The sequence below is a fragment of the Nicotiana attenuata genome, unplaced genomic scaffold (assembly GCF_001879085.1).
Source record: "Nicotiana attenuata strain UT unplaced genomic scaffold, NIATTr2, whole genome shotgun sequence".
NCBI lineage: Eukaryota > Viridiplantae > Streptophyta > Magnoliopsida > Solanales > Solanaceae > Nicotiana > Nicotiana attenuata.
The window spans coordinates 618,134-633,260 of NW_017670438.1; the positions used below are offsets into that span (position 1 = coordinate 618,134).

Below are 15,127 nucleotides of genomic sequence, written 5' to 3' on the forward strand. Positions count from 1 at the left end.
ACGGGGAACGGGGGGGGGGGTGTGGAGAAGAAGAGCGAACCTGGAAGTGAAAAGGAGAAGGTGCGGCCACTCTAGAGATCGCTATTGTTGTGTAAAGCCAGATGTGAATATGTATTTTCAAAGAAATGAAAAGGGGCTAATAATGCAATAAAGTGATATATTGTGTTCCTAAAATGCAAAATTAAGGGAAAATTAGTTTATATTTTTTCAAAGTTGTGTACTGATAGTGTTAATTTTATTTTCTCAATCAAGGCTATTTAAATGATAAAAATTAGTTTATATTTTTTTCAAATGATAATCAATTAACACCGTTTCAGTTTCAAATAAATTGGAGTTAGTTATATAAATTTCCGGGAGTTATTCCTATCTTTTTTGGCGCCAACGCATTCTAATTCTAATATTAGAAATCGTCTAAATCTCGCGTTTATTTCTATACTGGCTGTAGAATTCATTAGTTTAAACTAAAATTATTTTTGGTGAATTTCATGTAAGTGTAATAATAACTACACTTTAAAGTTTAGACATAGTTATAGTATGTCTATATGAATCTTGCGTTATTGTGTTATACTTATATCCTTACCTAAATTGTTGTTGACTTCAGTAGGTTACACTTATTCTTTTAAGACTTTCTTCCTGGGAATCAACAAAATTAATTATGCAGAAAAGGGAAAAATATGTTAAACTCATCCTAGGTGTTTCGCTATAATGTTTTCCCCCATTTTATTTGGAAGAGTGAAATACAAAAAAAAAAAAAAAAAAAAAAAGGAAAAAAATGATCTACAAGCATACAATCTAGATGCAAATTTGTCTTTATTTTGTCTAAATGGTAACTGTACTTTTACTGTAAAAAAAAATGGATACATTAACTTTAATTACTCTCTCCGTTTAATTTAGATGAGGTAATTTGATCCGACACGGAGTTTAAGAAAAAAAAAAGAATTTTGAAACTTGTGGTTTTAAAAGCTTAAGGGGTAAAAGTTTTGTGGGGCCATGATATTTTTTTATTATAAAAGTTTCTCATTAAGGGTCAAATGGGTAAAATAAATAGTTTAAAGTTGAATTATTTCCAAATTTACAAATGTGTCATTTATTTTGAAACAGACTAAATGGAAAGTACCTCATCAAATTTGATAGTATATTACAAGTAAAAGTCTCATGTACGACTAAGGGTAAATCCTTAATTTTGAAAATATAAACTCACGTTTTCCTTTATTATATTCCTAGAAGCGATTTCTATTTTGCCTCTTCATTTCATAGGCGTGCGACTCTTATCTGAGGTACAATGAGTTTTTCTTGCTTATTTTATTTTTTTCTTTCCTTTATTTTTTCCCATCTTTTTGTTGGTGATGAGATTTTGATGATGTGTTAGTTTTTCTCTTATTTCGGGTTGCCCCTGAAATAGCAACAATTAATAATGGAGTGGAAATAGCTTCTAAATAGATTTCGCCTAAGACTAATCTCTTGCTTTAAGAAAAAATATTTGATGAAATAACTTTTGAGCTGAGATATGAATTATGGACTTTTAATATACTAGTAAGCTGCTTCCTAAATCAAAAAGGCGTGGGAACTCGTTAATTTGATTATGAAATTGTAGATGAATGAGTGAAGTAGAATTACTGGATTAATAGTGTATAGGGTCGAATTTGACCAACTACGTTCTTCAAGATAGCACGACCGACCAAGTGTGCGTAAGTCCGGTTAGAAGAGCGGCCTATGAGCAACAAGAGGGACGTCTCCACGACCACGTCGGCCACTCCACAATATTTACTTTATTCTTTGCCTTTTTGTATTCGAGTAAGGATCCTCTATTATATAAAGAGGGTCTGAGCCTTGTAAAAAGAGATTCAGATTATTGAAAATACAATCTCTCTCTTCTCTCTCTCTTTCTAACATTGTCTCTCTTATCTAACAGAAGTTTATCATTTTCTCTCATCAACTTTGTTTATCTCATTGTTATCTGATTCTATATTCAAGATCATCCTAGAGTTTATTATCTTCCACTACGATTTACCCCTTCATCTACATTGATTGATTTGCTTAAAAAGTATTAAACCACTTTTGAGTCAAACAATTTGGCGCCGTTGCCGGGGATTTCGGTAGTAGAAACCATAGTTTACATCTAGGATACCAGAAACAACCATCGCTGTTCTTCAGATCTCATAGAAACTAACAAATGGCAGACAAAGAGTCAAGGTTGAAGATGATAGCAGACGTCTCAACCAACCTCATATGCCCACTCAACGAAGCATGCAGAGAAAATACCGCGAATATAATACGAAGTAACATACCGGAGGGGGAGATCTCACCCTCCTCACTTGAAGATCTAACGATTTTGCATGAAAGAGGAACTTCTACATCTGCAGCAAAGGAAACGCCCCCAGTAGTCAAAAAGCTACTGGAGGAATGGTTGACAAACACTCTAAGTAGCATACTCGAGAAACCACCTCAGGGAAATGTCACAGATCCATCGGTGGCAGAAATCACCACCACCATCGGAGAGCCCAGCGTTGCACGAACAGGTAACGCCCACACTGACTCCAATACAAGCAACGATGCGCTCACAGCCATCCTTAAGAAAATGGAGGAGATGGAGAACGAGAATAAAGCACTTCATGATCAAATGAAGGAGCACCAGGAGAGGGTAGACAAGATACCTGGCGCCCCTAAACTACTGCCAAAATGCGATATGGGGAGATTCGTCGAGCAACCATATAATGAGGGAGTTGCTCCTCACCCAATCCCCAAAACCTTCAAGATGCCACCATACTTGAAAATATACGACGGGACCACAGATCCAGAAGATCACCTGATTCATTACGTGACCGCCGTAAAAGGCAATGACCTATCGAAAGAACAGGTGCCATCTATGTTGCTGAAAAAGTTTGGGGAGACTCTGACGGGGGGAGCAGTCACATGGTACTCTCAATTGCCGGCCAGATCGATATCAACGTTCGAAGAGATGGTGGACAAGTTCGCCACCGCCCATGCAGGAGCAAAGAAAGCCGAAGCTAGGGTCAACGACATCTTCGCCATCAGGCAAACAGCGGGTGAGGACTCAGGGACTTCCTGGCATGATTCAACAGGGTAAGAATGGGACTGCCGAACGTATCGGAGGGAATGGCGGTGGCAGCTTTCCAAAACGGGCTGAACAGAGACGGATCCAAAGCAACCAAAAAGCTGCTCAATCGGCTCATGAAATATCCCCCCACCACGTGGGAAGAGATCCACAATGCCTATTGCGCCGAAGTCAGAGCGGATGAAGACGACCTTAACGGCCCGACCCAACGACTAACGTCCGTACAATCAGAAGTAAGGAGGGACCGAAGCAACGACGGGCGACGGGAACCACTTCCACACTTCAACAGAGAAAGGCACCAGCCTTACGTCAGAACTCCTAACCCGCCTCCTCCAAGACACCCAGATGTCGTACAGCGACATGCCGCCCCGCTTCAAAATGAAAGAGGTATGCCCTCATTATTATCCGCTCATAACTTTTGTGTCTCCCCTTCAGAAATAGTGTATGCACTGGAAAAGCTGGGCACGAAGGTGCAGTGGCCACAAAAAATAAAGTCAGACCCCAGTGCAAGAAGGTCGAACGTCCTATGCGAATTCCATCAGGAAAGAGGACATAAAACCGAAGATTGCATAGGCCTACGGTAGGAGGGGGTCAGAATGCTGAACCAAGGATACCTGAAGGAGCTACTCAACGATAAAGGAAGGACTAATTTCGCCAGAGGACGCGATCAATCCCAAGGACCACCGAAACCACCTTCTCCGGCACGCACCATACAGATGATCGTCGGTGGCGGCGACGACTCGGCAATCAACCATGTAAAGTTCACTACCACACACAAGTTGAAACGCACGATCGCTCACGAACGATATGATGACTTCGAAGATGGTATCACCTTTGATAAGTCTGATGCCGACGGTTTGTCTTTCCCTCATTATAATGCTTTAGTTATAACTTTACGCATTGCTGATACCGATGTGAAAAAAATCATGGTAGACGACGGAAGCGGCGCGTGTATTATCCACCCAAGAGTCCTCATGCAAATGAGGCTCGAAGATAAGATAATACCGCGTTGCATAACGCGAACGGGGTTTAACAATGCAGTAGAAAGAACCTCAGGAGAGATATCACTGCCCGTCCTGGCAGGCGGAGTCACGCTGGAAACCACGTTCCACATCATGAACCAGGAAACAGCCTACAACGTCATCATGGGACGTCCCTGGGTACATGACATGCGCGCCATCCCTTCGAGCCTCTATCAAGTAATCAAATTTCCCACCCCATGGGGAATATTCAGCATTCGAGGTGAGCCACGTACCGCCCAGGAATGTTACCGAATTGTCCAAGATTGCGCACATACAAAACAACTGAAAGGAGCAAGCGCGGAAGCATAGCAATCAGCCATGTCGGGAACCAAAATCAGCCCGACGACAGACGCTATCAGGGACCCGGATGTCGTAGAAGCCTGCAAGGCGACAGTCGAGAATCTCGACCCTATCCAACTGGACAGTACCGACAGCTCGAAGAAAGCCTACATCGGACACAATCTCTCCGACCCAGGTAAGTACCATGAATTCTTAACTAACCATGCAGATTTATTTGCCTTCTCTCATTCAGATATGCCGGGGATCCCAAGAGACATCACCACTCACAAGCTGAACATCGACCCACTTTACCCGCCCGTGAGGCAGGTAAGAAGGAAATTCAACGCCGCAATAAACGAGCAGTCAGTGAAGAGGTAGATAAACTACTAGCCAATGGTTCCATCAGGGAATCAAAGTACCCCCAACGGGTCGCCAACGTGGTCATGGTTAAAAAGAAAAATAGGAAATGGAGAATGTGCGTAGACTTCACCGACCTAAACAAGGCGTGCCCAAAAGACTCTTTCCCGTTGCCCCATATCGACCAGCTGATCGATGCGACAGTAGGGCACGAGCTGTTAAGTTTCTTGGACGCCTACTCTTGCTATAACCAAATCTTAATGGCCGAAAAAGAGCAAGAAAAGATAACTTTCATCACCCATCAAGGGATGTACTGCTACAAGGTGATGCCCTTCGGGCTGAAAAACGCGGGTGCAACATATCAAAGGTTGGTCACCAAGATGTTCAAGGAACAACTCGGTAAAACAATGGAGGTCTATATCGACGACATGCTAGTGAAGTCGTTTAAGAAGGAAGACCATATCAACCATTTAAAGTAGGCCTTCGAGATACTGAGGCAGTATGGGATGAAGCTGAACCCAGAAAAATACGCCTTCGGCGTGGCCTCCGGGAAATTTCTAGGTTTCCTCGTATCGCAGCGAGGCATCGAAGTCAACCCAGATCAAATTAAGGCTATAGACACAATACCCGAGGTACTGCACAACAAGAAACAGGTACAGAAATTAACGGGGCGAATAGCCGCCTTATCCAGGTTTATCTCGCGGTCCTCGGACAGATGCCATAAATTCTTCAGTGTACTGAAGAAGGACCATGGACTACAATGGAACGAGGAATACATCGAGGCCCTGAAGAAACTAAAAGCATACCTATCTTCGCCACCCCTGCTCGTCAAAGCAGACCCAGGCGAGTGCCTACTTGTGTATCTGGCAGTATCCGAAGTCGCTGTCAGCGCCGTCTTGGTCCGCAAAAACAAAGGCATGAAGATAGCTATCAAATACGGGGCCCGTCGGCTCATCCTCCACTGCGACTCCCAACTTGTCGTAAATCAAGTCACCGGAACTTATCAAATCAAAGAACAACAGCTACAAAAATACCAGTTAGAAATCCGCAAGCTGATGCACGAGTTCGATGAATGTCGCTTCAAACAAATTCCCAAGGCACAAAACGTTGAGGCAGATAGCCTAGCTAAACTAGCCGCAGCCACCAAGAATATCAACAAAGAAAATGTGGTGACTCTCCTCCATTCGGCCATCGACCATGTCGAGGTATTCTCTTTAAACCTGACTTGGGACTGGCGCAACCAGTTTGTATCCTACCTGCAGGAGGGAACGCTTCCACATGACAAAAAAGAAGCCAAGAAACTCCGGGTACAGGCTGCCCGATACAGCCTGATCAATAACGATCTCTACAAAAGAACATTCGGAGGTCCCCTCGCCAAATGCCTCGGGCCGCATCAAACAAGGCAAGTATTATAGGAGGTGCACAAAGGCCATTGTGGCGCCCACACAGGAAACCGCGCCCTTGTTCGATGCCTCATCCGCGCCGGATATTATTGGCCTACCATGAAGAAAGAAGCGGCAGATTATGTTCGAAGATGCGAGCAGTGCCAAAAATATGCCCCCATGATACACTAGGCAGGGGAACTCCTCCATTCTGTCACCTTGCCATGGCCCTTCATAAAAGTGGGGAATGGACATAATCGGCCCTCTACCGACAGGACGAGGAAAGGTATGCTTTCTGCTAGTTTTGACTGACTATTTTTCTAAATGGGTAGAAGCAGGTGCGTATACACAAATACGCGAGCAAGAAGTCATCGCCTTTATATGGAAAATATCATTTGCCGCTTCGGCATCCCTAAAGAAATCAGCTGTGACAATGGACCCCAATTCATCGGAAGAAAAACAACAGAATTCCTCGAGAAATGGCACATCAAACGGATACTCTCCACTCCGTATCATCCCGCCGCCAACGGCCAAGCCGAGTCTTCCAACAAAACAATATTGAACATATTAAAAAAGAAGCTTGAAGACGCTAAAGGGTCATGGCCCAAATTATTACCAGAAGTATTATGGGCCTATCTGACTATGCCCAAATCCAGCACGGGAGAAACACCATATTCACTGGTCTACGGGACCGACGCAGTCATACCCGTCGAGATCGGAGAGCCAAGCCTGAGGTATTCCCATACTAGTGGGGTGGATAACGATAAAAGCAGGTTACAAGACCTGGACAAGTCCGAAGAACGAAGAGACATGGCTCACATAAGGATGATAGCCCAGAAACAGCAAGCGGAAAGATACTACAACAAGAAAGCCAAAGTAAGGTCGCTCAAAGTTGGCGACTATGTCCTCAAAGCCAAAACACTAGCATCAAGAGATCCGAAAAAGAAGGGAAATTGGGAACCAATTGGGACGGACCATACAAAATCATCGCAGCGGCGAACAAAGGGGCATTCCAACTAGAAACGATGGAAGGAAAACCGCTCCAAAACAATTGGAACGTCGCCCACCTCAAATACTTCCACTTCTTAAAGGCATCTCCTGAGTCGTACTCTTTTTCCCTGACCCGAGTTTTGTCCCAATTGGGTTTTCTCGGGAAGGTTTTTAACGAGGCGGCAAAGGGGATACCCGGTGGAACAGGAGCGTAGATTCACCATATCGGCCAATCGACACGAGCCATGGACTAATATAGTGAAGGGACTACACTAGTTACTCTCCATCATAGGGACGTTACTCTCCAGTATAGGCACAATATTCTCCACTGTATGTACAGAAATCTCCATTGAATGAACAATATTCTCCACTGTATGTACAGAAATCTCCATTGAATGAACAATATTCTCCATTGTATGTACAGAAATCTCCATTGAATGAACAAAATTCTCCATTGTATGCACAGAAATCTCCACTGTATGAACAGAAATCTCCAATGAATGAATGGGAATTTCCATCTCGACGAATAACGCTTCGACGATAGTCGAAGTAACATATTAATGGCAAAGGCCATCGACATCGGTTCGACTTCGTTCGAACTTCGACGAATAACGCTTCGACGACAGTCGAAATAACATATTAATGGCCAAGGCCATCGACATCGGTTCGACCTCGTTCGAACTTCGACGAATAACACTTCGACGACAGTCGAAGCAACAACATAATGGCCAAGGCCATCGACATCGGTTCGACCTCGTTCGAACTTCAACGAATAACGCTTCGACGACAGTCGAAGCAACAACATAATGGCCAAGGCCATCGACATCGGTTCGACCTCGTTCGAACTTCGACGGATACCATTTCGACGACAGTCGAAGCAACATATTAATGGCCAAGGCCATCGACATCGGATCAACCTCGTTCGAATGTCGACGGATACTGCTTCGACAACAGTCACAGCACGACCCTCCGATGAACGATAAGAACAATCCCTACGGAGGTTAAACATCACATTACAAAATAAAGGGGAAAACACCAAATGGACAAAGCAGTAAAAACAAAATCTATATTACAAAAAAAATATATTTACATCCGTCCCTATGGACAAGCTCCAACACGCTATACAATCGAAAAAATACACTATACAAGTTCACTACTGCCCGTCACCCCGGAGAAGTAAACGTCATTATACCAGGAGCTGGATTCGAGCCAGTTGACGTCTTCAGAAGCAGGCCCCTCCCCTCAGGAGAGTCATGGTAATAACCGAAGGCCTCACGAGCAGCACGAGCCTCGTCTCGTCGCGCCCGAACCTCCTCCTCCGTCGCCCGGCCTGCGCCATAGAGCTCCTTATATACATCGAGCCTGGCCTCCACAAATACCCACATCTCATGCGCATTACGACGCATAGACCAGGCGAAGGACGAGATGAGGAAGGCTGAGAAAGTCCATTACTCCCCGTCATCCTAGCATCGAGCTTGGCGGTTAATTCCGCCACCCTCCGCTGCAGGTCAACGTTCTCCGCTGCCACCCCGCGGCTCAGCTCAAGCTCATCATCTTTCGTTCTAAGAAGCTCCTCCAACTCGCTGTTGCGGGATACGGCCTTCATCAGCTCGCCATCCGCCTTCTCCAGCTCGGCCCCCATACGCTCCAACTGGGACTGCCCCCGTTCAACTACCGCTCTGTGCTTAGAGCGATACCTTCGATACTTCCTCAGCATCTTCTTGTAAAGGGTCGTCCGTTTCTGCTCACGGCGCCCCCTCTCCACCTCCAAAACAAGAGTAAAGAGAAGCAGAAGTAAGCACACCTCGAATCAATCTTACAACACACAGAAGTACAAAAGGGAATAAAGAATTACCTGCAAAGCCATGCCAGAAATCTTCCGTGATAGCTCTGCATCCTCCACGGTACTGAGCGCCTTGCTCTCAGGGGCGGCACACAGCAGGGTAAGGGCCGAAGCAGCCCGTTCGCTGTTTAACAGCAAGTTATAAGCCGCCGGAATAGTAATGCGGCGTTCGGACCCATCCGACGTTATCTCCACGTGGGTAAGGCCACCCAAAAACTCGTCGATATCCTCCTAAGAGACGTCGGAGTCCGACCTGTTTCCCCGCCTGGTCCCTCGGCGTTGGTCGACGATCCCCCCTCGACGGCAGGTGCAAAACTAGCTCCGGGAGCAGCATCCCTCTGACGAGCCAACCTCCCAGATCGAATAGCGTCGGCCATGAATGGTCTGCACGTTGGCTGGGGCATGTTACTTCCCTCGGCCTCGGTGGCCACTCCCTTACCCTTCTCAAGCCTTCTCCGTTTTCTGTCTGACGGCTCTCCTTCGTCAGAGGGTCCGTCCACGGGTTGCACAGTCGGTACCAGCGATGCCGACTCCCACCTAACCATAGCCGTAGACGTGGCCCCCTGTAAAGGAGCTGGAGAAGGATCCTCTCGGACAGGCTCAACTAGTATATCGTGAACGGACGAGGCAACGTCAAATCGATGTAGAGTGGGAATAGGCGCCCTCTTCCTAGAAGCACCTCGACCTGTCGCCATAAAAATGAGTAAGCAAAGTTGCAGAATTCACAAAACAAAAATCGACAATCTCCCTGACGAGACTTTGGGGCCGTAACGCTGCAGCAAGGCAGGCCAAGTGCATGTCTCTTCCGCGTAAGGAAGCAAGCCCTTAACCCATCCCCTGAGGTTGGCAACAAGCCGGGGCGGGTGAGCCATACTGCAATATAACGGTCAGGATGGTAACAGTCACAAGTAACACATAAGCTGACAAACTATAAATACTTACGTCTCGAGTTCCACCTCTCTGGGAACCCTGCGGGATTGGAGACCATGTGCTCGGTCCTAATAAAATAATATTTGCGCCAAAACCCACGACTCGCTCGTCGTCGGTTTTGACCACTAACCCTTTCGTACCACGGCCTCTCAGGTGCACCATGGATCCCCTCGGATAGCAGGCATTGAATAAATGAAGGAGATGATGAACCGTGACTTCGCATCCGGCCAACTCCGCGTACTTGGTCAGCAGCCGAAGCACCTTCAGAGTGTACGGCGTAAGTTGAGCCGGACACACATTGTAGAACCGACAAAACTCCTCCGCCAATGGAAAAAGAGGGAGGTTATAACCGATCGAGAAGGAATATTCATAAAAGCACAATATCCTGGCCGATGAACGTCCACATGATCCCTTCCCGCCGGAACCATCTCTACGTAGGCAGGTATGCCGTACTTCGTGCGGAGGTCATCCAAGTGGTTCTGTAACGACTCCAAAAACTCTGGAGTTGGAACGGGGGAATCTTTGCTAAAATCACTCCGGGATGATATATGTTTTGGCAACAATGCCTCCACGGTGAGAGGACTGACGTCTTCCTCCCCCACTTCTCCACCATCAGAAGATGGCAGCACATTCGCAGGAGCAGCCGCCGGGAGCCTCTCGTCAGATTGGCAGGGTTGATGCATGGTTTTCAAAGAAGGGAAGAGTTAAGCGCAACCCAACAAAAGAATAAAGAGAAAAGAGGGTTTCGATCAAGGGGAAACACACCGGAATGAGAAAATATGTACTGGAGGTCTGAAATTCTCTTGCAAATGACCAAAGTTCGAATCAAGTTGAACCCTTCCCCTATTTATAGGGCTGGCTGGCGCCAGATTCGAAGAAGCGGACGTCGAATCGGCACGAGAAACCAGGCGCCAAAAGCTTCTGATCCCCTTGCCTCGAGAACACGCACAATGATTACGCATATGAATGCTGATGTCACACGAGGAAAGGCGTTTCGCTTCAACGATCTGACAATCATGATTACTGTCCCCCGCTTGTCACGTCACAAGTCATTGACAAAGTCAAACTCTCCCGAAAAAGCAGGAATCGATTCCGCCCATCGAGGACGCATTCGCTGCGACCCCGACGAGCGAAGGGACTAACTGTATAGGGTCGAATTTGACCAACCACGTTCTTTAAGATAGCACGACCGACCGAGTGTGCGTGAGCCCGGTTAGCAGAGCGACCTATGAGCAACAAGAGGGACGACTCCATGACAACGCCAGCCGCTCTACAATATGTACTTTATTCTTTGCCTTTTTGTATTTAAGTAAGGATCCTCTATTATATAAAGGGGATTTAAGCTTGGTAAAGGGGGGAACACTCGGAGATTATAAGAAATACAAGTTCTCTTTCTCTCTCTCTCTCTCTCTCTCTAACATTGTCTCTCTTATCTAATAGAAGTTTATCATTTTCTCTGAATTTTGTTCATCTGGTTGTTATATGATCCAATATTCAAGATCATCCTAGAGTTTACTATCTTCCACTACGATTTACTCCTTCATCTATACTGATTGATTTGCTTAAAAAGTATTAACTTACTTTTGATTCAAACAAGTATAAGTTAAATATTTTTAGGTAAGTAAAATATTTTATTTACCAATTGAGATACTTACGGCACAAAAAAAAAGAAGCAAAATTGGAGGATGAGAACCCTCAAACATCAGCATAAATCCTACACCAGGTAATAAGGTTCAAACTATGGTGAATTAAACTTTTTATAATTAATAATGTTTGGTGTAATATTTGTATTTTGTAATAGCAAGGTGTACTTCATTATTGATGCAGTGGAAGATTATTTTGGTACAAAAAAAACCCTGAAAAGTATTATTTTTCTTAAATAAAAAATTATTTTTAATGATATCACAGTAGGGACAGTCAAAAGAGCAAAAGAGACTTGCTGGGCAAGGAGCGGTAGGCGATACTCGATAGGTCATTTAGCAAAGGCCCACACTCCCATGCGGCGATTCGTTTTAACCGCCTTTCATTTGTAAAAAAGGAAAAAAATATTATTGAATATTTATCTAAATTCGAATATAATGATACTTCATATTCTTCCTTACTCCCTCCGGTCCATAATATATAATTTTTTGGCCTTCTTATTTTGGTACAAAATAAATGTCATTTTTACATGATAAAGAGTGAATTACCTTTAGTTTTTTAAATTTATCCTTATTTACATATTCCAATGTGTCAAGTTAACAAATATGCAAATGTTACTGAAGGGTAATTCAGTCAAAATACTTATTTCTTTCTAGGAATTAGTATTTTCTTAAGAGTTTGTTTGGAAAGTCACCCTATAATTGGAATTGGTGTAATTACACAACCTAATAATTACACAATTGTGTAACTACGACGATCTGTTTGTTTGTCATAGTGTAATTAGAAGTTTACGGTTTGGTTGCACAAGTGTAATTGCACAGTTAGATTAAATTTTGAATTAAGTAATTATCAAAACTTAAAAGTTAACATAATAAATATATGCCTGTAAATTTTGGTAAGTATAAATGATATTATATTTGGTATTTAAAGATGTATTTTTTCGTGAATATACATTAATTTAGTAATCATATATTTATAACTAATATTGTAAAAATAATTTATATATCTTTTTAAATTAATAATATTTAGTTTAGATATTTACAAAAATTAAAAATATACGTTTTGTAAGAACATCATGGAATTCATGTTTGATAAAATAAATTAATATTTATAAATATAAAATCATATTATTGTTCAAATATTTGACAAAACTAATCTATCAATTCTAACTAAAAAATAAACAACATGCAATGTGAGCCAATACTACTAAAACAAGTAAATTGGAACCATGAATATAACACAATTTTAATATTAAAAAAAATAGTTTAACATATGTCAAATTCCATCATAATAATAGTAAGTTCCACTGCAACTTAAGATTAAAACATGATAAGTTTATAACCACATTCAACAAAGAAATTCCACTTTAATTGCATCACTCATTATATGTCAAGTTTGTTAATGACTCATTATTTTTAATATTAGGAGGTGTAGTTTCAAAATATAAAATAATAAAATAAATAAAAAATAAAATATAAGCAATTACGTGGAATTACAAGTAGTAAAGATAGAGAAATAAAAGATAAATAATGTAAAAAATATATATATTTAAAATTTCAAAAGAAATTTAAAAGTAAAAATAAAATTAAAAATTAAAATAATAGAAATAAAAATTTATAAAGAAAATAAATTAAAATAAAAACAAAAAGGAAAGAAACTAAAAAGTAACTTTGTAATTACACAGTGTAATTACCATCAATTCTCACCTCCTCTTGAGAATTGGATAGTGTAACTACACCCCTTTAATTACACCAAATTCCATGCTGACCAAGTAATTACTTGGCCAAACAAACATGTCAAACTGTGTAATTACATCCAATTACACCCAAATCCATTTCCATGATGGCTTTCCAAACAAGCTCTAAGGGATGTGCCAAAGACAAAAAAATTACTTATTATGGACTAGAGGGAGTAACTTGTCTTAACAACTCATATTTTTTCCATTTCAAATACTGCAATTAATTTCTTTCTTACTATCATTAACATGTGACTTTATTTTGGTTGGATAATTCCAAATTAGTTTACAAGAAAATCAACTCCAAAAAACATCCTTATCTCAAGTTAATTAAAGCATTCATATTTTAATCTTTTTCTGAAAAGGACCATCCGAAAATCTCAAGAAAATTACGTTACTTATTAGTTAATGATAAATTTAGTGAAACTAATTAATAAAAATAACAAAGCAAGAAAATTCCAAAAGGGAGAGAAAATATCGGCATAATAGTATAGTTATTATTTGACTAAAGGACTCAAAAAATGGTATCCTCCTCCTTTTCTTCCTCCTATATATCTCTTGATTCTGTTCCATTTCCCTCTCTATCTCTCTCTCTCTCTCACACACACACACTTTGGTTTCATTGACTAGTCGTTAAACCTCTCCCTCTTTAATTCATTTCATCATCAGTTACTGTTACACTTTCTCCTCCTTCAAGACTTGTTCTTCCTTTAATTTCTCTCTTCTCCAACTTCCTCTGTCTCTCTCTCTTTCCATTTTTTCATCCACCCCCTTAATTTTTATCATATAAATCACTCTTTTCTTTCTCACTCTCCATGTTAAAAAAATGGAAGGAAAATTTTCACAAAGTATCAAGAAGTGTGTAGTCCACAAGTCTATCAATACTAAGCATGAGAATAAGTTGACTCCAAAAGTTGTTCGGATTTGTTATACTGATTGTGATGCTACTGATTCTTCAAGTGATGATGATTTTGATGATAAAGAGAGAAAAAGAGTCAAAAAATATGTTACGGAGATAAGGCTTGAAAAGAAAGTGTCGCATGGAGATGTGAAAAAACCATCAAATTTGAGTGAAAAGAAGAAAAAGATGATGGATGTGAAGACAAACGAAAATGTTAAGAAATTTCGTGGGGTTAGGCAGAGGCCATGGGGAAAATGGGCAGCAGAGATTCGAGATCCCGTGAAAAAGACTCGAATTTGGTTAGGCACTTTTGAAACTGCTGAAGAAGCTGCTATGGTTTATGATCAAGCTGCTATTCAAATACGCGGTCCTGATGCTTTGACTAATTTTATGAAGCCGCCAGTGAAGAAAGAAAGTGTGATCACTTCAGTGTCGGATTATGATTCTACAGGGGAGTCTGAAAATCTTTGTTCTCCTACCTCTGTTTTGAGGCACAATGACAATAATGTTGGTGTTACTGCTACTAAAATAGCTACCAATGAAGAGATGAAGGATGATCGGAAAAGAATGGAATTTGCTATGCGAAATGATCAAAATGGGATTTTGTTAGATGATAATTTGCCATTAATGGATCAGTGTTTTCTTAAGGATTTTTTCGATTTCAGGTCTCCTTCTCCATTAATGGATGATGTTTTGCCAGTATTTTGCGATGATATCGATTTTCCAAATGTGGATTTTTTAGATGGAAATGGAATTTTGGATGAAGATTTGGAGTCATGTACGTGGGATGTAAATGATTTCTTGGAAGATCATTGTTGTTGATGGCCATGAAGAAATAATGGAAGTGAGAGTAGAAAGTAAATATTGTTTTTTGGGTAAGTGATTAGATTTTTTGACGGACATGTTTAACATGTAAGGAAAGTTTTTAGTGGAAATTCTTGGTGCATAAGTATGATTTGGTTCAATTAATC

General features: G+C 41.7%; 2 protein-coding genes across 2 annotated transcripts in view; one reads left to right on the forward strand and one right to left on the reverse strand.

Annotated features, from left to right (window-relative positions):
• LOC109239421 (histone deacetylase 19) overlaps window positions 1-143 on the reverse strand; it is a 7,248-nt gene extending 7,105 nt beyond the window's left edge. Inside the window, exon 1 of the mRNA XM_019405987.1 lies at window positions 41-143. The gene's annotated coding sequence lies outside the window, so the exon portion shown is untranslated. The remainder of the gene's footprint in view (window positions 1-40) is intronic.
• Window positions 144-13,860: 13,717 nt separating this feature from the next.
• LOC109239409 (pathogenesis-related genes transcriptional activator PTI6-like) lies at window positions 13,861-15,127 on the forward strand. Its single transcript, XM_019405976.1, has one exon. The coding sequence runs from the start codon at window positions 14,082-14,084 to the stop codon at window positions 14,976-14,978; it is 897 nt and encodes a 298-aa protein (XP_019261521.1). The 5' UTR covers window positions 13,861-14,081; the 3' UTR covers window positions 14,979-15,127.